A 22253-nucleotide genomic window follows, 5' to 3' on the forward strand; every position below is an offset into this window, starting at 1 on the left:
TGGTCTAACCACAAACTGGCCAAAGCTGCCCTGATTTACATGTGTTTGTCTTGGGCTGATGTTTGCACAAGCCCAAACACTGTGATCACACAAGGTGAAGTGACCTGTTACCCTGGGGCATCACCCCTGCAGAGCACAGTCTGGGGCAGGTTCAACATCCACAGAGGCCTGGAAATGGAAAGTGGGGTCCCAGCAGCAGCCCTGGGTCACTGGTTCTTCCTGGCCAACTTGTGTTCAGAAAGCAGCAAGGAAAGTCTCTCCTGTCACCACCAAGTAGCACTTCTGCTTCATGGTGCTCGTGGTCCTTCCTGGGCAGCTGTGGCACCTTCTGCCAGCCTCATCCCTTCCTCCATCTTGCCATGGATAGCCTGGAGCCAGTCCCAAGGCTCCTCATCCAGGTGTGAGCACCAGCTCTGCCCCCGAGGCCAATTAGTGCACTTTAAGCAGCAGGTTGGAGAGGAGTTTCTGTGTTCCCAGTCTGCCCACTTGGTCCCATTCCCCACAGACTCTCTTCCGCAGGGAACAGGTCACAGGGGTGCCAGTGCCAATTACAAAAGCCCAGAGCACTTCCCCTGCTCGTCTGGCACGTTTGTGAGACGTGCAAACAAGGCCCAGAGCGGGCTGTCAAAAGTTGTGGGCTGTCAAAAGTTGTGGGCTGTCAAAAGTTGTGGGCTGTCAAAAGTTGTGGGCTGTCAAAAGTTGTGGGCTGTCAAAAGTTCAAGGCAGCCACTTTGTTCACACTGCTGGAATCAGTGGCATCCAAGTGCACCCACGTTCAAAGGGGCCATTTCCCCAAATGGAATAATTGCAAGGGCGTAGGAGAAAACCCCAAAACTTTAACAACGAGAAGTGTGAGCCAAGAATTATCAGTTAGTGACGTGCCAAAGGAATATCCAAAAAGGGAAGCACAACATAAAAGGTAAAAACAGTCAAGTTTAATAACTACAAGAAAAACACACAAAACCGAGTAAATCCTCCAGGAATCAACAAACCACCAATTTAAAAAACACCAATAAAGTATCAGCAGCATCGGGGACAGCAGCTCTCAGACCTGTGTGAATCCTGAGATTCACAGGATCCTGAGCAGATCCACCCTGGACACTGCTGGGGACAGGGACAGCAGCAATGTCCCGCAGATCCCTGGATCTGTACCTGGAACAGAACAACGACCATTTGATCCCAGGACAGCCTCGCTTTCCAACCTGGCTGCATGTGAGTGAGGACAGCATGGTTCATCTTGCCCTGCTGATGCCTTTTTTAGGCTCTTTTTCCCGCTTTGAGCCTAAAGCACAGTGGGAACAGCCAACAGAGAACCCGAGGCCCACCACCAGCAAAAGCAGTTGCAATCCAACCGGAACAAGCAATCTCTGATCCACCTGGCCCTGGACCAACTCCCCTGTCTTATTCACACCCAGCCAAGCTCGAGGGCCAGTGAGCTGCACAGCCGGACTGTCAGTGGGGGCATTGCTGGAGGAGCTCTTCCTACAGCCCCCCAGCACCCGCCTGCTGCACCAACAACCTGACCCCAGGGAGCACAACACCACGCACACGAGGCTCTGCCTCTCCCACAGTCCCTGAGGCATGGCACAGCTCTCCATCCAGTGCCCCAACAGAGCACCCACGGGCGCTGCCAGCTCAGCAAAGCAAAGCCCTAGCGCAGGTAACTCAGGTCACCTGTGCCTGGCCTGCCCGGAGCACGCGGTGCACGCGCTCCTCGGGGCTGTAGAACACCTGCCCCCGGCGCAGCCGCGGCTCGTCCTGCTCGTACCAGCGCCGCTCATCGAACTCGGGGAAGAAAAAGGCAATTTCTCTGCTGGCTGAGGCGGGTGAGTCTGTCGGAAAAGAGGAAAAGGCGATGGGAGATGCCTGTCCGGCACCACAGACACGTGCTGGGCTCCAAAGGCACCTGGCTCGGCCACACCTGGCTGAGTGTGCGCGGAGTCTGCACCAGGGAACGCATCGTCCACCTGGAGCCCCACAACTAAAGCAAAGGCAGACAAAGCACCATCGTTCCTGCCTCCCTGAGCACCAGCCAAGCAGGACAGGCCTACCTGAGCCGTGGGTGGTGTTCCTGGTGTCCGTGAGGCCGTAGGCTCCTCGGATGGAGTCCGGGTCACTGTGTCGGGCTCGGAACACTTTGGTGGGTCCCATCAGGGATCTCCAGTGAGGGACAGCGTTCTCGTGGGCCAGGATGTAAGCCCACATGGGGCCACTGCGGGAAGGGCCCAGGAGAAGCAGAAGAAAAGGTTACAAAGGGAACAGCTCGTTCGTCCTTGGAAACCTGCACAGTGCGGCTGCCAAGGGCTGCTCTGCCGGGACCCCGGGACGGGGCACGGACCTGTCCTGCAGGACCCCGACCCTCCTCACCCCGCGGCCGGAGCCTCCCAGCTCCGCACACCCCGCACACCCTCCGCGGCTCCCAGCGGGGCTCCCATGGCCGGGCGGCCCCTCCACACGCGGGTCACCCCGCACACCTGCGGCAGGTACCTGGCCATGAACTCCACGAGCCGCTGGTAGAAGAACCGCCCTGCGGAGAGACACGGGCCGAGTCAGCGCCGGGCCCGAGGCAGCGCCCCGCTCCCGCCGCGCCCCGCTCCCGCAGCGCCGCCCGTACCCGCGTGCTCCCGGTAGAAGCGGCGGCTCTGCTCGGGGCCGCACCGCAGCTCCTTGGCGCGCACGATGAGGAACCGGTGGCGGAGGATGGCGGCGTGCACGGCCTGAGGAAACAGGGGCGTTGCTGGGCGGGCGGGCCGGCGCGGTGCCCGGCGCGGTGCCCGGCGCGGTACCGCCCTGTCCCGCCCGGCGCGGTGCCCGGCGCGGTGCCCGGCGCGGTGCCCGGTGCGGTGCCCGGTGCGGTGCCCAGCTCTCACCTCCCGCACCAGCGGGTGCGCGACCGCGTCCGGTTTGAGCAGCGCCAGCGTCAGCTGCAGCCGCGGGGCCGCCATGGCCGCGCCACACGGGCGGGGGGCGGGGCCGGAGGGGCGGGGCCGGGGCCCGATGGGGGCGGAGTCGGAGGGGAGGCGGGGCGGGGGCGGGGCCAGGAGCGGTCCCCGCGCGTTGCGTGGCAGCGAGGACGCGCAGGCGCGGCCATGGCGGCGGCGGCTGAGGGGCCGCGGCAGCGGGAACGGGAGCGGGAGCGGGAGCGGGAGCAGGAGCGGGAGGAAGCCCGGGACGGGACGCAGGACGAGGCCGCGGCCGGCGCTGAGGAGACGGTGAAGATCATCTGCCTGGGCGACAGCGCCGTGGGCAAGTCCAAGTGCGTGGGGGCGCGGGGGGCGCGCGGGGCCCGCGGCGGGGCCCGCGGGCTGACGGCGGCGCGCGCTCTCTCCGCAGGCTGCTGGAGCGGTTCCTGCTCGACGGCTTGTATCCTTGGGAAAGGGACAGCGGGGAGCGAGACCGGCGGAGGGGGGGCCCGGGCTTGTATCCTTGGGAAAGGGGCAGCGGGGCAGCGGGGCCGGCGGAGGGGGGGGCCGGTGGTGGCGGCGGAGCGGGGTCGGCGCCTCTCGGTCGGCTCCTTAACGCGCCGCAGCCGCCCGCAGCAGCTCTCCACGTTCGCGCTGACGCTGTACCAGCACCGCGCCCGCGTGGGCGGGCAGCAGGTCCGCGTGGGTGAGTGGGGACAGCCCGCGGTGCGCCCGGGGACGTGGCGGAGGGAAGAGCTGGGGAGGGGGGAGATCTCCTCGCTCTGGATCTTGGTTGGGTCTTCAGATAAACTACAATATCCTGACGAATCCGGTGGCCTTCTGTGACGGGACTGCAGCGTTGATGGATGGGGCAAAGCGACTGCCATCATCCCTCTGGGCTTGGCAAAGCTTTGGGCACTGTCCCCGCGATATCCGGGGCTCTGAGCTGGAGAGACAGGGGGATCGGTGGGTGGGTGGATGGATGGACACTCGGGGATGAGGAACGGGCTGGATGTCTGCATGCGGAGTCGTGGTCATGGCTCATTGTCCATGTGGAGACCAGGATGAGGGGGGTCCCTCGGGGGTCTGTCGGGGTTGGTGCCAACACTGTTCAACATCTTTGTTGTGACAGGGACAGTGAATGCAAATGTGGTCTGATGGGGACCTGTCTGTATTTAGGCATTTTAAGAAGTCACCATCCTGCAGGTCTGGCCCAGTGTCCAGTCAGACACCAATATTAGAGCAGAGGAATCCCTAAGAAAAGTGGTTTACAGCCTACTTGGATTTGGGTGCAGCAGCACGCTTGGGTCCAGCTGACAGAGGTGTGACCACATTGGGGTGCTTAGCTGAAGCTGTGCAGATTTATGCAGCAAACCAGACCCCGATGTGAGCCTACAAACCTGGTACCAACAGCAGAAGGCATTGCAGGATCCAGGTGTACACGGTGTCAGCTGACACCTGGTGTACACGGAGCTTCATGGACTGGGACCTGTCTGCCTCAGGCTGACTTAGCTCCAGCACCTCAGAGCAAGTCCTGCCCCTGGGAGGCAGAGCTGGATATCTGCGAGAGGAGATGGAGCACTGCCTTTGGCAGGGCCCTGGCTGACCATCACTGGGTCAGAAAGCAGCAGTTTCCGGCAGCTTTTGGAGGCTTAGTTGGTTTCCCATTGTCATCCCTCGTGACAGAGGACCAGGCATTGCTGCTGTTCTTTTCACTTCTGCCTGGTGTCTTCCTGCTGTCCCATACAACTCGTGTCACTGGTGTGTTCTCCTTTGCTCGTGGCCAGTGCCAGCACAGCCTCAGCTGAGCCCAGCTAAGGAAAGCTCCCAGTTGGGCACGATCTCATAACCCTTGAGTGTTTTGGATTGGGGAGGTGAAACCCAGTTTGTGACCCGGAGCAGGTGGGCTGGGCTTTGCCTCCGGGGGGTAGGTTGTGAGGAAAACAGAGTGACTTGTGTGGTTCTGAACTGTTTCTGTGTTACAGACTTCTGGGACACGGCGGGCCAGGAGCGGTTCCAGAGCATGCACGCCTCCTACTACCACCAAGCCCACGCCTGCATCATGGTGAGGGAGTCTGGGCCGGGACCTGGTGGGATTTGGGCTCGGAACGGTCCCACTGACACTTGGCCTTTGTGTTGCTTTTATGGTTATGCTGCCATTTATTCCTTGTCTCTTCCAGTGGTTCAAAACATTTTCCTAGGTTGTTCTTTCTTCTCTCACCAGATAAAGCCTCTGTAGCTGGGCTTGCTCTGGTCTGTCTCTCCTGGCAGCACTGTCCTCCATCTCTTGGCTCTGCTGTCCTCTCAGTGTCCTCACATTTGTCCCTGTTCCCAGTTTCATGGCTCCTCACCTGCTCATGGCTCCTGGTTTGTCCTGTTAATCCCACTTTCCACTGTACCTCACCACCTGGGAGTGTGAGTCACCTCACTTTAGTTGTCAGAGGAACTAAACAGAGATGAACAGAGAACAGAGGATGCCACATCTCACCCTGCTGGGCGCTAACTGTTCCCGGTGCTGGCTCCCTGTGTAGGTGGCAGGGACTTGTCACAGGACACAGTCACAGTGTAAAGGACATCGAGGGGCTGTTTCCTGCTGGCTGCATGTGCTGGGGCTTGTGGATACTCTCCCTTTCTCCTTCATCCTTTCTAACAACACCCAGTTTCCTTTGTCATGTCCTCCTGGGAACATTCTGGGTTCCGTCCTTGTGTTGGTCAGAGATGTGCCAGGCTGCTGGGAGCTGTCCAGGGTCAGTCACAGCTGTCCTGGATTGGCCCTGGCACAGCTGGTTCTCTTTTGGAAGGTGTTTGATGTGCAGCGGAAGGTCACCTACAAGAACCTGAACAGCTGGTACAGGGAGCTGAGGGAATTCCGCCCGGAGATTCCCTGCATTGTGGTGGCCAACAAGATTGATGGTGAGTGTACCTTCTGCACCCAGCCTCCCAGGGCTGTGGTGGGATTCACTCTTGCCTCAGCTGAGAACAAATGTCCCTCGTCTGTTGGGTCCAGAGGACTTCCTGAGTCCCCTGGGCTGGGTCCTCTGGGTCCTCTGCTGATCTCACCTGCTGTCTCACTGCTGTGTCACCAGCAGTTAAAAATGCAGATTTGATCCATTTGAGGTTTATCCAAGTGATGTCCTTTCAATTCCTTCCTTACCACGCTGCCCATTCCATCCAGAAAGAACCCAAAGGGGATTGGAGCAGCACCTGGTCAAAAATGGCAGGAAAAGGAGAAAAAGCTGTTTTGTGGCTTCCCCAGATGACTCAGGGATGGCCTTGGTGCTCCTCCTTCAGCCTGCACAGGCTCCTCTGTGCTGAAGTGTCTCAATGTACCTGCTGGCAGAACTGTTCCCCTGGCTCTGCAGGTGGCTGGAAGGTTCCCTCCCGTTGGGAATGCCAGCCAGTCCCTCAAGATTGCTGGGGCTGTGGCTCTCTGGGTCCTGTGGCAGTGCCTGGTGTGGCACCCAGGGGACGCCCACCCTGGGGATCTGCCGCCCTGTCTGACTGACCCTGTCTCCTTTGTCTGCCCCAGCGGACATGAAGGTGACCCAGAAAAGCTTCAACTTTGCCCGGAAGTTCAGTTTGCCCTTTTACTTTGTGTCTGCTGCCGACGGCACCAACGTGGTGAAGGTGAGATGGGCTGGTTGTGTCCGGGGGGCCCCTCAGCAGCCCAGGGACACGGGGGCTGCTGTGGGCAGGGCAGCAGAAGAAGGGCTGGTCCATCAATTCAGCTCCCTGAGGGGCTGGTGGGTACCGAGTTTGCAGAGGGGTTTTGTTCCCTTGGGATTTGGGGACAGTCTCCATCTGCTACAGAAACCCGGTGCCCATGTGCCCCACCCTGGGAGTGATGGGCCTTGTCCTTTCCCCCAGCTCTTCAACGACGCCATCAGACTGGCCGTGGCTTACAAACAGCACTCGGGAGACTTCATGGACCAGGTCCTGCAGGAGCTGGAGGTAGGGAAGGCTCTGTCCCTGCTCCCTCTTTCTGCAGGAGCTGGAGGTAGGGAAGGCTCTGTTTCTCCTCGTGTCCTGAGGAAGGAGCAGCTCTGCCCTTTTTCCCGGTGGCAGAGGGTGGAACTGCAGCAGGGGAAGCTCTGCCCTGTGCTGGTGACCCGGGGAGTGTGTGCTGGGCTGGGCTGGGAGGGGCAAGACCGGGACCCTCAGAGGAGCCCCTGCTGCACTAGGCCGAGTCTGAAAGAGCCACAGCAGATGAAGCTGTTGCAGTCTCTGTCACTTCTCAGCAAATCCTTGTCCTGCTCTTTTCCAGAGCTTTGACCTGCAGAAGACGGACGAGGATTTGTCAGATAAAGAGAAGAGCTGCCCTGAAGAGGAAACCTCATCTGCCTAAGCCTGGTTTTCCTTTGCCACTGGACCCTGAGTCCGGTTTCCCTTGGCACTGCATTTCTGGGGCCTGCACAGAGAACAGGGATGTTTCTCGTGCCCTGGAGCTGTGATGATGGGCAGCTGGGCCTCTCCCTTCTTGTGGGAGCCCTTCTGGGCAGCATCTCCCTTGGCTTGGCCCTCACCACTGCACATCTCACTCAAGCCAAAGAACGAATGTGAACAGCCCAGCAGACTGACAGACAGAGCAGGGACCTTTCCCAGCCCGTGGGTGCACTGAGCAGGGCTGAAAACACAGTTAATGAGGAACACAGAAACTTTATTTCAGCCCCTCGGTCACGTCAGCATCGCTGTGGGTGCAGCGGAGCAGCGTGGGCAGGACAGAGCAGCCTCTGGCCCCAAGGCCACCTGTGGCCCAGCAGGAAATGGCCGTGGTCCACTGTAGCCCTGGATCCCGCTCATCCCGCTGCTCAAGCCTTTTTGTCCTTCAGGAAGCGCAGGAATTCCTGCAGCAGGTTCAGGAATTGCACCAGGATCAGCAGTGGGAATGCCGTGGGCATTAACGAGGCCGAGGAGGTCGGTGCCGGTCTCTGGCTGTGCTGGGGGATCGAGCTGATGTCTGGCTCTGGCCTCAGATGCTGCTCAGGGGTCAGGCTGATGTCTGGCTCTGTCACGGGGGTCAAGGTGACGGCTGGCTCTGGTTCTGGACCGGCTCTTTCTGCTGGGCTCAGGCCCGTCTGGAGCAGGATCCAGTTGTGGAAGTGCTGAGTGGAGGTGTAGATCCCGGGGTGCCTGGCTTTGTCACAGCCTCTTCCCCAGCTGCTCAGCCCCACCAGCCAGAAGTAGTCAGCTCTGTTGTCCTTGCAGACCAGGGGACCCCCGCTGTCCCCCTGTGGCAGGAGAGAGGGTTCAGGGTTTGTGGGGGGCTCCTCTCTGCCAGCCCCTGCCAGAGCCCCATTCCCAGCACGGGAAGGCTCTGCCTGGGGGCTGGAGCCTCCAGAGCCTCGGCTGGGAGCAGGCTGGGGGCTGTCCCATCTCTGCACAGTGGTCCCAGATGTGCAGAGGATGGATGATCCAGGGTCACATCTGCAGCTCGGGGCTGCCAGGAGCACTGGATGGGCTCTGTGGGCAGAGCCAGGCCCTGGGGACAAGGGGACACAGGGCAGGGACCCGTGGATGGGGAAGGGGAGGGCAGCCCTGGGATAGGGGACATGGGACAGGGCAGCCCTGGGATATGGGACATGGGACAGGGCAGCCCTGGGATAGGGGACATGGGACAGGGCAGCCCTGGGATAGGGGACATGGGACAGGGCAGCCCTGGCAGCAGTGGGGACCCGGGGCTGGGAGGTCTCCAGGCCAGGCCCAGCCCGTGGCATGTTTGGGGTCAGGGGGTCCCTGTGCTGAGGGGGCTGAGGGACTGGTGCCACGCTCCCACCTGGCAGGTGTCGATGCCGCCCTGTGGGTACCCAGCACACAGGTTTTCGGGGTGCACGGCCCCCCCGTACCAGCGGCTGCTGTTGCAGAGCTCTGTGTCCATGAGGTGGACCTTGGCCTCCTGCAGCACCACATCTGGTCCAGGAGTTGTAGAAACAGACAGGAATGAGCCTCCAGACGAGGGCTAATGAGCCTCCAGCAGCTCATTCCACAGTACCCATCCCCTCCCCTGCCTGGGGGTGAACCCCTTCCCCAGAACTGGCTTTGCCCCTGGAGCGACATTGTCCCGCTGTGTCCCTGCTGTTGGCTCTGGAGAAGGGGCCAGGCCCATCTCTCCAGAGTCTTCAGGGAGTCACAGAATGGTTTGGGCAGAAGGTTCCTCAAAGCTCATCCAGTGCCACCCCCCACTCTGGGCAGGGACCCCTTCCCCCAGCCCAGGCTGCTCCCAGACCTGGCCCTGCTGATGTCCTGCAGCCACAGCTGGACTGTGGCTGTGTCCAGCCCATGTCCCCGGGGTGCCCAGCCCATGTCCCTGGGGTGCCCAGCCCATGTCCCTGGGGTGCCCATCGCACCCTCAGGGCACACGTCCTTGTAGGGCCTCACCTCCTGGTGTGGCGAAACTCCATCCGGCGATGTAGCAGGATTTGAGCTCCGAGACCCTCACCGAGGTGTCGGGCACACAGCCCAGCTGGATGTAGTCGCTGCACTCCACGGGCTGGTCCAGCTCCAGCAGGGCAATGTCGTTCCTTGCCGTGGCAGCCACGTAGTGCTGGTGCACCAGGATCCTCTGGATGTGCCTCACCTCGGCCTCGGGGCCGGGCTGAGTCAGATCCGTGGCCCCCATCACCACGTCCCACCGGTAGACGTCCCTGGGGAGGAGGTGGAGAGAGGGGTGAGAGGGAGCAGAACCACTGGCTATGGCAGCTTCCCAACCTTCTGCTTCCCAAGGGAGAGAGGGAAGCAGAGAGGAAAGAGCCAGGATGGGAGCAGCACGTGGTGCTGTGACCTGGGCACCTGCCCGAGCTGTGGGGACACCCCTGTCCCTGCCCCTCCTTACCCGGCCCTGAGGAAGCAGTGGGCGACCGTGAGGACCCACTGGAAGCTGAGGAGGACCCCCGAGCACATGTGCCACGTGCCATTCTCCCAGGTGGCCTGGATGCTGACGATGCCGGGCCAGGCCCCCGGCTGGACCCCGGTGCCACCCACGACGCGGGACGTGCCGTCGGCAGAAGCCATCGAGTTGTGGTCGGAAGCCATGGGCCGGAGCCCGCAGGTCCCTCTGGAAGCACAAAGCCATCACTGCCCTGCCCAGGGGCTGCTCAGGTCCCCTGTTGTCCCCCCACACTGCGCCGAGGGGCAGCAGGGCCAGGGACCCCCGAGGACACGTCTGTGCCCCCGTTCTGCTGGGAACCCCCCGAGTGTTCCCGAGCTCCCTCCCACGTCCCAAGGCCACTGACTCGCAAGTGTCCCAGGTGCCACCCACGGGCCCGGCCAGGGCCAGCAGGACCAGGAGCCACAGCCAAGCCATCGGTGCCAGCGCACGTGGCAGTGCCAGGACCAGGGGTCACCTCCAGCACAGCCCCCAGCGTTGTGCCCACAGCACCCACAGTGCCCCTGGCCTGGGGCTGATGTCACAGAGGGGCCGGTTCCGTGTGCTGGGCACGGCAGGGAGGGACAGCACCGAGTCACAGAGCCAGGGAATGGTTTGGGTGGGAAGGGACTTTAACAACCACCCAGTGCCACCCCTGCCATGGGCAGGGACACCTTCCACCAGCCCAGGTTGCTCCAAGCCCCGTCCAGCCTGGCCTTGGACACTTCCAGGGATCCAGGGGCAGCCACAGCTTCTCTGGGCAACCTGTGCCAGGGCCTCCCCACCCTCCCAGCCAGGAATTCCTTCCTAACATCTAATCTGAACTTGCCCTCCTCCTGCTTAAGGCCATTTCCCCCTTGTCCTGTCACTACATGCTCTTGTCCAAAGTTCTTCTCCAGCCTTCTTTCAAGCCCCTCTTCGATAGTGGAAGGGGCTCTAAGTTCTCCATGGAGTCTTCTCCATGCTGACCAGCTCCAGCTCTCTCAGCCTGTCATGCCCTTGTTCCCACCCTGAGTGAATATTTTAAATGTGAGCCTTGCTGTAAAACAGTGGTGCACTGCTAGTTCACTACATTCTCCTTTTACCTATGTTTATTTACATCCATTCCAGAAGGGCATCTGACTTTATTCCAATACCTCAATAAATGAAAGTTTCATTTTTCTGCTCTGTAATTTGTTGAAGAAGTTTGTAGGAAGATGCCTGAGGGTAAAAAGATAACAGTGCTAAATTATAGGGGGAAATACAGTTGGTGACTCTCTGGATGGAACACGGTCAGTATTCCTGACCTCCCACACACAGCACAATCCAAGGGGGGCTAAATGGAGGGTGGAGCAGAGTGGAGACCCTGTGGCTCTGCCAGAACCTTGCAGAGGAGGGAACTCGGTGGTACCTTGTAGCTGATCAGCTGCACAGCAGCTGGAAGCCAAGGGAGATAAGGGAGGATAAAGTCCTGCTGTGCAATCAGCAGCCACGGTCAAATCCCTCTCCTTGGGCTGCCCGTGTCCCAATCCCAAGGTTGTCCCAGGTACTGGACAGAGATCCCCATCCCCAAGGTGTGACCACCCCTCACTGAGTGAGATGTATGACCAAGGTCACTCAGGCTCCACCTGAGCATAAAGAAAAATTATTGAAGGGAGTTAAGAAGTGGGGGAAGACTCTGCTGTAACTTTGGGATCAGACAGGGCTGAACCCGTCCCTGTGCCATGTGGGCCCATGGGGTAAGAACTGTACCCTGTGCATGCTGAACCAGGGGCTCAGGGCAGCTTTTCTTAGGGATTAGAGCTTGTCTGTGCATTGCTTTGATTACATTTTTGCAGTTAGATACTGTCACCAGCAATTTTCAAGCCTTACAATTTATTAATGAAGAGGGTTATTCTGTCAACCACTCATGTGAGTCCTTCATGGGTGCTGGCAGCCACCAGAAGTGGGTGGAGGTGTGGAGACCCAAGAGGGGGTTTCTGTGTTTGGCACGTGACCCTAAACAAGTCAGTCAAACCACCCCTAACTGATCTCAGGTGTAGTACCTCATAATTCACTACCAGACCCAGTGAGCTGCTCGGTGAAGGGTCCCCATAACAGGGCACTGACTGGTGGGGCACGAGGGTCTTGGCTTTCCTGGGGCACCAACAGACCAATCAAACATTGAGGGTTTGGGGAAATCTCCCCTTTTCACATGGTAGAGTTATCCAGAATCTTTGGGGAGATGCACCTCCTGTTTGTAGTTTTGTTTTAACCACTTTGAATTTTAGTCAGTGTTAAATCCAGGGCCTATGAGCCTTTACAGTCTGGCATTTTTCTTGCAGAAGAAAGAAGAGCTTTTTGGGTTTCTTTGTAGATTTAGGAAATGGAATGTTAAATACCTAAATACAGAATATTTTTCCAGCAGTCAGATCATGTTCTACGTATTTTAAAAATTTTCTTCCCAGTATCCCATCTAACCCTGACATTATTACACCCTGACATTATTAAAACCGCCTAATCCTCTGGATGTTAGAAAATAGTATCACCTGAGGATTGGGATGGTGATATTTGAGAAAGCCCAGATGAAAATGCTGGTGAGGCAGAATGGGACTCGGATGAAACAATTGAACCCCCACCTCCTGGAGAGGAAGAGGTTCCAGACTTCAAAATAAGACCCTTAATTAAGACCAAAGCGCCCGAAGGACCCCAAGGAGGTCAGAGGAGGAACATGGTCAGAACCCCTCCCTGGGACTCCCCTGCAGCTGGCAAATCTACAGGAAAAATATGGACAAAGCCAGGGCAGTCAGGGGAAATGAGAGGAACAAAAAGCCTCCACAGGAACAACACCCCTCCAGCCCTTTGGAAACACAAAAGGGAAAAACCCACCGAGCACTGGGCGACCCTTGGGCCTTCTCACCAGGCACATTATGACTTATCAGTGGTCAGGCCCCTTATCTATTTACCAGTAGGACCTAGAAACAACCTTTGAATTTTCTGATTTACACAGGAGCTCAAATATCTCTGATCATCTGGAAAATTAAACTTAAGTTTCCAAAGAACAAGGGTGTGTTTAACAGGATTCAGCAGATAGAATGTTATACTGCAGGGTCTGTTTATGGTTACTGGGGGAAAATGGATGTCCTCACACACATCTGCAACCACAGATCATTTTAGGACATGATATCCTTAAAGGAAAAGTTTGGCAATTGCCCCATGGGAACGTTTGTCATTCGGGTCCGCAAAAAAACTCCAGGTAGCAAATTTTCTGGAAAAAATAGAAAAATTAATCTATTAAAAATGGCTCCAGTTTTACCTGCTTTGGCTGTGACTAATATCAAACAGTGCCTTATTCATCCTGCAGCCAAACAAGGGACAAATAAAGTAATTAAAAATTTAGAACAAAGGGATGTTGTATTTAGGATACACTCCTCATACAACTCCCCTGTTTGGCCGGTGAGGGAACTGGGTGGGAGTGGTGTTTGACAACGGATTGTCAGGGGCTGGTGCCAATACAGGACCACCCACTGCAGTGTCCCAAGCACTGCCAGCCTCAGGGCCACCCTGCCGGCAGCTGAACACACAGGGTGGCAGTTCTGGGTGTAAAAGGCTCGTTCTTCGTGGGGCCACTTCGGGAGGGAGATAAACCCCAATTTGCATTTCCTTGGAAGGGAACACAATACACCTTTAATCATCTGCCCCGAGGGTGTAAACATTCACCTGCAGCTGCTCACAACGCTTCAGCTGAACTCCTTCGACAAACAGAAATCCTGAAAGGAGCACAAATCCATCCATAAAATGATGGTGCGTTGATAGGAGGTGAAGAGGAAAGTGCAGTAAGAACAACAGCACAAGATACACAGAATAAACTAAACGAGGAGGGGATAGAAGTGCCCTCTGCCAAATGCCAAGACCCCTCTGAAGAGGTGACATTCCTGGGAACCTGGTGGATTGCAGGTCAGGCTGTAATCCTGCATGAAGCCATTACAAAATTGGATGCCATAGGCACTCCTACTCCTAGAAAAGAACTTCAAGAGACCTTGGGTACCTTAGGATACTGGAGAAATCACATTCCTGGGTTTTCTATTAACCTTGTATGCATTAATGAGGCAAAAAACAGACCTGGAAGTGGCTTGATAGTCACAAACAGGCTTTGCAAACACTGATAGAAGAGCTAAAAACATATCAGTCACTTGGGCCAGTTCACTCCAGTTATCCCATAACAGCTGAATTGGGGGTTGCTGAAGAGGGGACTTGCTGTAATGTGTTCCAGAAAGGCCCTCATGGACACAAATGGCCCTTAGGGTTCAGTTCCACAGCATTAAAAGACACTGAAAAAAGATACTGGGAAAGGGGATTATTATCTCTGACCTGAGCTCTTAAACAAATAGAAAAAATTAACCAGCGTCAGCCTTGCAAGTCCAAGGACCTTCCAACCTGTCAGGCAGCATGAGGAAGGGTGGTGCTGCACCAGGGGGGATTGCACAGAGACCAGCAGTGCACAGACGGTGTGCCTGTGTCTCATGGGTCACAGATCAAATGGATGTAACTGAAGGGCTGACAAAACCTTCCAAATTACAACAGCTGTGCCCCCAGACACGCTGGCTCTGAACCAGCCATAGAAAGAGCCCTGTACTTGATGCTCCTGCACTCACATCAGACTCTGAAGTTAAAGGTGTCTGCTCTGCTGATGCCTCAGCCAAACACTGCTGGTAAGTGGAAGCACAGAGCAGCTGCTCTTAACCTTCAGACAGGAAGGGAAGCAGGAGAAGAAGGAATGGGAAGTGCACAGGTGGGAGAGTTGAAAGCTGCACTGCTGGCAGTAAAAGAGAAGGCAAGGACAATGTGTGCTGATTCCTGGGCACTCTGGGCTGGTGCCACACAGTGCTTGTGTCAGGGGGAAGCTTTGGATTGGCAAGTGAATGGAAAAGAGGTTTGGAAGAAGGAAGGTTGGAAGTGGTTGTTGTTACAGGCTCAATGCCCACCAGTCCACACAGAGGGGTGAAAGCTCGTGCAGAGGATGGAGCCTTACAGACTTACTGGAACAACCAGCTGGAGCAGATGACAAAAATTAAAAAGATAAGAATTGATCTGTTGGAAGATCCTCAGCCCTGGTACCGATTGGGCAAGAGGCCACACTGTAAATGAGGGCAAACTGGACAGGGAGCTTTAGTTCTTGCAGCACAAAGTAGAGGGTGGCCACTGAGCAGAACGATTTGTAAAGACATTCTCACATAATGTCCCCAGTGCCAGTTAAGACTTGGACAAAATCACCCAGACCAGGCACCGCCTTTACACATCAAAAGCAACAAAACGCTCCGGTCCGCTCGGCAAATGGGTTATTTTGGTCCTCTGGGGACATCCAGTGGCTGCAGGGACACACGGACAGCTGTGGGAGTGGTCCCTGGGCTGTCACTGCCACTCACAGCAGACGGGCTGATGCCAAAGCTGCTATTTTGGGACTCAGTAGCTGGTTTTCCAGTCTCCCTGTCCCAGACTGCACAAAGTGACAATGGATCACAGTTCAGCAGTGTGATGGTACAAGATCACAAGGAAAGGTATCAAATAAGTTTTCCACACACCTTATTATACCCAAGCAAACGGGATTGTGGAGCTGGAAATGGTTTGCTGAAAGGGTCCTTTAGGCCACGTGAACCTGAATGGGATAAAAGATTACCAGAGGAGACCCTGTGTCCCTGGTAGATGTTGTCAGGCACCAGCACCTGTTGGAATGGACACTACCCTGGTTAAAGAGCTGCTGGAACACTCTGATCTACACAAACTGGTACAACAATTGAAGAAGGACAGCTGAAAAACATGAATCACTGTCCGTCACGATGTGGAAAAAATACACTGTGTCCTAGAGCAAGTGGAAAGGGATGGAGAACATCACTAGTGGGACGACTTGTTTGGATGGTCCCCAAGTACACAGACCTTCTGAATTTAATGTTGCTGTAATATTGTTATTAATCAGAATGTCTTTGTATAAGTAGTCATTGTATATATGTGTCATACCTATTCCAACAAATGAGGGTACTGACCATTCCAGAAGTACATAAAATTGAAATAACAGAATCAATAACTAATTCTATATTATACTCAGTTTAAAAGTGCCAACTCTAACTGATTTTTCTAAGAATTTTGTATGTAAAAGTGTAATGTGTGATGATAATACAGCTAACACTCTTTTAAACTTACATGAGTTAAGATAAAATAGTAAAACTTAGGAGCTTGATGTATCTCAACACACTTGACAATAATGCCCACACATGCAGTGGGTGCTTTAATAGGATGAGGGCAAGAGGTACCTGCATTCCAGGTACCAGTCTGGCTCATCTCCCCCAATCAACATCCTGGCAGCGAGGCAAAGATTTGGCAGATAACTGACCTGGAGACACGGGACTGACAGTCAATCTCATACTATAAAAGCCCAGTCCACTTCCATGTGATCAGATTCTTCCAACACACCCTTGGAGGGTGTGCAGAGGCTTCTCCCTTGTAGTGGGGACAACCCTCCAAGGATTCTCCTCGAGGTGAAGAGAAGGAGATCTGCCCACAAGCACTGGTCTGGTGAGTTACACTGATCTCTAATGACTGTTTCTTTTTGCTGGCTTTAATAGAATTGCTTTGATACAGTGCACTATACTGCACACTACCAGGAGTTTTAGGTTTTATATTGTGTAGCAAATAATTGTTATTAATATCTTTTGTCTATCTGTCATAATAAATAATTCCTTTTATATAAATATACCCAGTTTGCCATCTTTAATCCTGTGGGACAAAGTTGTACTTACATTGCTGACAAAGTCTGGGGCTAAGGTGGGATCCAGCCACCCCCAGGCTCCTCTCTGAGGAGTTCAGAAAGCCAGGGGGTCCTTTCTTCAACTCAAGGGGAGGGCTTCTCCAACAAACTTTGCCTAAAGCCCCACTCCTACCTGTGACAGTCACTCCACCACCCCCCTGGACAGCCCATTCCAATATCTACCCATCCTTCCTGTGCAGAAATTATTCCTCATGTCCAGCACCCCCAGGTCCTTCTCTGCCAGGCCACTTTCCAGCCCCTCTGCCCCAGCCTGGAGCTGCAGGGGGTTGTTGTGGCCCAAGTGCAGGACCCAGCACTTGTTTCTTGTTGACCTTCACCCCGTTGGTCTCGGCCCATGGATCCAGCCTGTCCAGATGCCTCTGCAGAGCCCTCCTGCCCTCCAGCAGATCCACACTGCCCCCAGCTCGGTGTTGGCCACCAGTTTGCTAATGGTGGACTCCACATCCTCATCCAGATCACCAATAAGGAAATTAAACAGGGCTGGGCCCAGCACTGATCCCTGGGGGACACCACTAATGCCCGGATGCCAACTGGGTGCAGCTCCATCCCCACCACCCCCCGTGCCCTTAGCCCAGCACAGGGTGCCCCTGCCCGAGCCCTGGCTGCAGCTTTTCCAGGACTGTGCCCTGGGAGATGGTGTCCAAGGCTTTGCTGAAGTCCAGGCAGACACATCCACAGCCTTCCCCTCGCCCGCGGGGTGGGTCACCTGGTCCCAGAGGGAGATCGGGTTGGTCAGGCAGGACCTGCCCTTCCTAAGCCCGGCCAGGATGGGGTTAAGTTTTGCAGCAGGCAGGAGGGGCACAGCCAGGGCCGGGGTCATTCTGTACCACACAGGGGGGTCTTGTCTCGTCTTTAACAGCTGGCACAGGGTGTGGCCGGGTGGGACCAGTTCGCCCAGAACAAGACCTGTGAACTGCTTCCTGTCTTGTACAGTTATCGGCATTGTTGCTACTGTTCCTTTTCTTATCTCATCGCTGCTTCCAGTCACCCGTGTGTGACACCTGGGGGTGTGTGTGTGTGTGTGTGTGACACCTATGTGTGTGACACCTGTGTCCGTGTGACACCCGTGTGTGTGTGACACCCGTGTGTGTGTGACACCTGTGTCTGTGTGACACCCATGTCCGTGCCCACCCAGCTGTGTGTCCCCCAGCACTGTCCCCCTTTGATCTGGGTCACCTCCCAGGCCTGGGGGTTCCCCCCAGGTGCCACTCCCATCCCCAGGGGCACAGCTGTGGGGTTGGGCAGGACAGTGGGGCGCCGGGGGTCTCCGTGGGGCACAGGGGTTCATCCCTGCTGTTCCCCCCGGGGTTGGGGGTCATGGGGGGAGTCAGGTGCCCCTGTGCCCGCGGGTCTGGGACCCCCAGATGTGGTGTCCCTGTTCCTTCCCTGTGGCCCACAGCATGTCCCCCCTCCATCCCTGTCCCTGTGCCACATACCCACACCCCTCCCGCTCCTGTCCCCCCCGTGTCCCACAGTGTGTCCCTGTGCCCCACAGTGTGTCCCTGTGCCCCATAGTGTGTCCCCACTGTGTCACTGTCACCCCCCGTGCCCCACAGCATGTCCCTGTCCCACCAGTGCTCCAGACCATGCCCCTGTACCACACCCCCGTGCATCCCCCCACCCTGTTCCTGTCCCCCCCCCCCAAGCCCCACAGCGTGTCCCCCCCGGTCCCTGTCCCCCTGTGTGTCCCCCCCGTCCCCCGGTGCCCCACAGAGCAGAGCAGATGACAAGTGGTGTCAGTACGTGTTGGGGACACGGGGAGGACACACACGGGGGGATACAAACGTCACTTGGGCACTGGGGGGGCAATAAATACCAGACCCCCCCCGCGGGGTTCTGCCAGGGCACAGGGGGCTGAGGGAGGGCTGCAGGGATGGTGACAAGGTCACGGTGACAACTCCCGGTGTCCTTGGGGTGTCCCTGGCCCCCCCTCCCCGCTGTCCCTCCCTGCCCGTGGGCGGGATCCGGCAGGATCCGGTGCTGGCACTTCCCCATCACGGGACGCGGCTGAGACACGGTCACGGGGCACCCACGGGGCCCCCCCGGCCCCCTCAGGGACACACTGGGGTCCCTCTGTCACCCCCACACCCGTGGGACACCCTCAGGGACCTGACAGCACCCACAGGGACCCCCTGCCACCCCCAAGGAGCCCCCAGGCAGCACCCTGGGGTGGGCTGGGGACCACCAGACATGGGGTGCAGGCCCCCGGGAACCCCCAGGTGGGTTTCCCTGTGGTGGAGACCCCGTGGGATGCCAGGGGCTGTTTTGGGGCACCAGGTGGGGTCTGTTGCAGCTCATTGGGCATGAAGAGGCCGGGGGGGCTGGGGAGGTGCCAGGGGCTGTGGGGGGTTCTGAAGGGGTCCTGGGGGTGCCCATCACAGGAGGCCACGAGCACAGCACGGAGGGGCAGTTTGGGGTGGCTGAGCGGGTTTGGGGATCCTGGGGGGGCACCAGGGGTACTGTTTGTGGTTCGGCGGCCCAGGGGATGTTCAGGAGGGGTCCTGTGGCATTTGGAGGTACCAGGGAGGGTTCTGGGGGTCCCGGGGAGGCTGGAGGTACCGAGGGGGGTTAGGGGGGTCCCGGGGGGATTTGGAGGTACAGGGGGGGCTGGGGGGTCCTGGGGGCTCTATCGCAGCTCGTCGGGAGCAAAGAGCCCGCGGGCGCGGCGCAGCACCGAGTCCCGGGCAGGGTCGTACGGGTGGTCCTTGGAGGGGATCTCGAGCACCGCGGGCAGCGCCCGGGCGTGGGCTGCGACCGCCGGCCGGATCTGCTCCGCCAGCGCCTGCGAGATCAGGATCATCCCCACGTCCTCCCGCGCCAGGAAACCCCTGGAACAGGGAAACGGAGGGTCAGGGGGGCACAGAGAACCTCACCCACGGATGGGGACCCCTGCGTGGTGCTGGGACAGGGGATTTCTGGGATTCCTTGGACCCCCTGATCCCCCCTAAGCACTCCTGGGATCCCCCCGGACGCTCCCGATATCCCTCTGACACCCCCCCAGGGGCTCCTGGGACCTTCCAGACCCCAAATCCCTCCCACACCCTCCTGAGACCCCCAAACCCTCACCCGAGACTCCTGGGACCGCCCTCCAACTGCCCCTGGGACCCCTCTCCAACTGCCCCAGACCCCCAGAACGGCCCCCCCAGGACTTCTGGGATCCCTCAGACTCCAAAACCCGCCCAGACTCTATTCCGGGACCACTGAGACCCCTCCAGGGACCACCCCAGGGACCCCTCGGACCCCCCAGCCCCTCCTGAGCCCACTCAGAGCCCCCCGAGCCCCCCGGGCCCCCCCCACCGAAAGGTCTCCTCGATCTCGGCCAGGCTCGTCTCCTTCTCCACCACCAGGAAGTTGGGCCGCCGGTGCTTGTCCAGCTCCCCGATGCCGCCCAGCAGGAACCCGGTGACCGTGTCCTCATCGCCCATCACGGCGATCAGCTTCCCGCGGCCCGCCATGCCCGGCCCGCGCCGGCACCGGGGCCCGCCGGGATCGGGACCCTCCGAGAGCCGCCGTCGGGACCCGCCGGGATCGGGACCCTCCGGCAGCCGCCGCCGGGATCGAGATCGGGACCTGGACCGACCGGGAGCGACCGGAACCCGCCGGGAGCCGCCGCCGCCGCCACTTCCGGGTCCCGCCCCCGCCGTGCTGGACACGCCCCCCAGCTCGCCCCGCCCACCACCGCCCCGGGAACTCGACACTCCGCCCCCTCCTCCGGTGAGCTCCGCCCCCTCTGCCGGTGAGCTCCTCCCCCTCCGCCGGTGAGCTCCGCCCCTGCCGCCCCGGCCCTGCCCCTCCGGTAACGCCCCCGGTAACGCCCCCTCGGCCCCGCCCCGCCCGCGCTGGCCCCGCCCCTCGCGGCCGAGGCCGCGCGCACGCGCAGTGCGCCGTGCCCTTGAGGGGACGCGGGGAGCCCGCGGGCACAGCGCCCCCTGCCGGACAGCGCGGGCACCGCGGGGCGTCCCGTCCCGGACCCCCCGGGACCCCCCGGGCCCCCCCGGACCCCCCGGAACCCCCCGGACCCCCCGGCACCCCCCGGGATCCCCCCGCTTCCACCGTCCTGCCACGGCCCCTCGCCGGGACCCCCTCGGGACTCGGTCATTCTGTCCCAGACCCCCCCAAACCTCCCCCGCCGCGCCTCAGTGTCCCGCTCCGGACCGCCCCGTCCCGTCCCCCCCACATCATGGCCCCATCATCACTCAGACCGCTCTGCCTCTCCCAGTGCTTTATTGACAGCCCCGGGCCCCCCGGGGGGGGTCTCATGCGGCGGTGACGCGGAAGGGGCTCCCCGGCACGTCGCGGTCGCCCCAGCGCAGCAGCAGCACGTACTCGCCCCGCTCCCGCACGCTGTAGGTCACCGTGTACACCCGGTTCCCCTCGTGCTTCACGTGCACCTCCTCGCACGGGGCCTTGGGGCCGTGCACCCCCACCAGCAGCATGTTCGTGCCTGGGGGGAAAGCAGGGGGTGACATCCTGGCCTGAGACACCCCCCACACCGCACCCCACACCTCCCACTGCATCCCAGATCCCCATTGCATCCCACACCTCCCACTGCATCCCATAGCCCCCACTGCATCCCACACCTCCCACTGCATCCCACACCTCCCACTGCATCCCAGACCCCCCATTGCATCCCACACCTCCCACTGCATCCCACAGCCCACCCCACACCTCCCACTGCATCCCAGACCCCCCATTGCATCCCAGGACCCCCACTGCATCCCAGATCCTCCCACTGCACCCCAATCCCCCCCTGCACCCCCACCAGCAGCATGTTTGTGCCTGGGGGGGCACAGGAGGGGTCACCCTGAGCTTGAGACCCAAGAGGCCCCCACTGCACCCCAAACCCCAACACTGCACCCAAGTTCCCCCACCCTGCTGATCCACCCCATTCCCTCCTAGGACCCCCTAGGAGCCCCTGGACCCCCCTGCTGACCCCCAGCCCCTCACCAGCCTTGCTGCAGTCCACTGTGAAGTGGTTCTTGTGGCCCAGGCGGGCGGTCGCCAGCCCCGGCCCTCGGGCCACCACCTGCCCTGCGTCCGACGGGGCCTTGGTGACCCCCCCGAAGGCGGGGGGGCCCCGCGAGCCCCCCCGTGCCACCGGCTCCACCAGCACTGTCGAGGTCTCGTGCAGGCTGTGCCCCCCCGACAGCCGCGGGCCTGGGGAGCACAGGGGGGACACCGTCAGCCCCCGCCATGGGGACACCCCCCCGTCACACCGTGCTGGGGGGTCACAGTGACACCTTCCAGGGACAGCCCATCATGTCACCCTGGGGCTCTTTCACCATGGCACCCAACCCCAGGAGCCACTGCCCTGGGGACCCCCCATCATGTCCTGCAGGGACTGCTGTCACACCACCCTGGGAACACACTCGTTCATGTCACTCTGGGGGTCCTCCTGCCACCTCCCTGCCACCCCCATCATGCCCATCATTGACCCATGTCACTCCACACTGGGGACCCCCGAATTCCCCCCCCAGATCCCCCTCATCCATCCCCCCATCCCCATGTCCCCCCCGGCCATACCGGTGACCTTGGCCTTGAAGGGGCTGCCCACAATGTGGTGGGGGCCCCCGTACTTGATGGAGATGAGGTAGTTGCCAGGGGCCATCGGGGTGTAGGTGACGCGGTGGCCCTCGGGGACCTCAGTGCAGTCCAGCTCCACCTTGGAGGGGCCGTCGATGGTGACGGCCAGTGCCCCTGCCCCTGC

General features: G+C 59.2%; 5 protein-coding genes across 7 annotated transcripts in view; 1 reads left to right on the forward strand and 4 right to left on the reverse strand.

Annotated features, from left to right (window-relative positions):
* Nucleotides 1–915: 915 nt before the first annotated feature.
* Nucleotides 916–2945, reverse strand: NME6 (NME/NM23 nucleoside diphosphate kinase 6). The gene is made up of 6 exons (XM_027704868.1): nucleotides 2871–2945; nucleotides 2615–2717; nucleotides 2488–2527; nucleotides 2052–2212; nucleotides 1675–1832; nucleotides 916–1152 (listed from the first exon to the last, which is right to left on the reverse strand). The coding sequence occupies exons 1-6, from the start codon at nucleotides 2943–2945 to the stop codon at nucleotides 1021–1023; spliced, it is 669 nt and encodes a 222-aa protein (XP_027560669.1). The 3' UTR covers nucleotides 916–1020.
* Nucleotides 2946–3158: 213 nt separating this feature from the next.
* Nucleotides 3159–7568, forward strand: LOC113978148 (rab-like protein 2A). Of its 2 annotated transcripts, none has more exons than XM_027704862.1 (6): nucleotides 3159–3256; nucleotides 4889–4968; nucleotides 5705–5816; nucleotides 6433–6530; nucleotides 6771–6854; nucleotides 7168–7568. In XM_027704862.1, the coding sequence occupies exons 2-6, from the start codon at nucleotides 4927–4929 to the stop codon at nucleotides 7246–7248; spliced, it is 417 nt and encodes a 138-aa protein (XP_027560663.1). In that variant the 5' UTR covers nucleotides 3159–3256; nucleotides 4889–4926; the 3' UTR covers nucleotides 7249–7568. The 2 variants fall into 2 exon arrangements, with proteins under 2 accessions (XP_027560663.1, XP_027560662.1); XM_027704861.1 differs by lacking the exon at nucleotides 3159–3256 and adding an exon at nucleotides 3657–3869.
* LOC113978147 (acrosin-like) lies at nucleotides 7540–10289 on the reverse strand. Of its 2 annotated transcripts, XM_027704860.1 has the most exons (6): nucleotides 10133–10289; nucleotides 9733–9954; nucleotides 9279–9544; nucleotides 8677–8810; nucleotides 7916–8131; nucleotides 7540–7885 (listed from the first exon to the last, which is right to left on the reverse strand). In XM_027704860.1, exons 1-6 carry the CDS (start codon nucleotides 10201–10203, stop codon nucleotides 7712–7714), a joined length of 1083 nt encoding a protein of 360 aa, XP_027560661.1. In that variant the 5' UTR covers nucleotides 10204–10289; the 3' UTR covers nucleotides 7540–7711. The 2 variants fall into 2 exon arrangements, with proteins under 2 accessions (XP_027560661.1, XP_027560660.1); XM_027704859.1 differs by having other exon boundaries at nucleotides 7540–8131.
* An 8719-nt stretch (nucleotides 10290–19008) lies between these two features.
* Nucleotides 19009–20191, reverse strand: ATP6V1F (ATPase H+ transporting V1 subunit F). Its single transcript, XM_027704857.1, has 2 exons — nucleotides 19844–20191; nucleotides 19009–19374 (listed from the first exon to the last, which is right to left on the reverse strand). The coding sequence occupies exons 1-2, from the start codon at nucleotides 19999–20001 to the stop codon at nucleotides 19173–19175; spliced, it is 360 nt and encodes a 119-aa protein (XP_027560658.1). The 5' UTR covers nucleotides 20002–20191; the 3' UTR covers nucleotides 19009–19172.
* A 611-nt stretch (nucleotides 20192–20802) lies between these two features.
* The window catches only part of FLNC (filamin C), a 32596-nt gene continuing 31145 nt past the window's right edge, over nucleotides 20803–22253 (reverse strand). Inside the window, exons 42-44 of the mRNA XM_027704858.1 lie at nucleotides 22070–22249; nucleotides 21494–21703; nucleotides 20803–20990 (exon numbers count right to left, since the gene is read on the reverse strand). Coding sequence (XP_027560659.1) covers nucleotides 20803–20990; nucleotides 21494–21703; nucleotides 22070–22249 — 578 coding nt within the window. The remainder of the gene's footprint in view (nucleotides 20991–21493; nucleotides 21704–22069; nucleotides 22250–22253) is intronic.

This window comes from Neopelma chrysocephalum, unplaced genomic scaffold (genome assembly GCF_003984885.1).
Source record: "Neopelma chrysocephalum unplaced genomic scaffold, ASM398488v2 Primary Assembly neopelma1_293, whole genome shotgun sequence".
Lineage (NCBI taxonomy): Eukaryota > Metazoa > Chordata > Aves > Passeriformes > Pipridae > Neopelma > Neopelma chrysocephalum.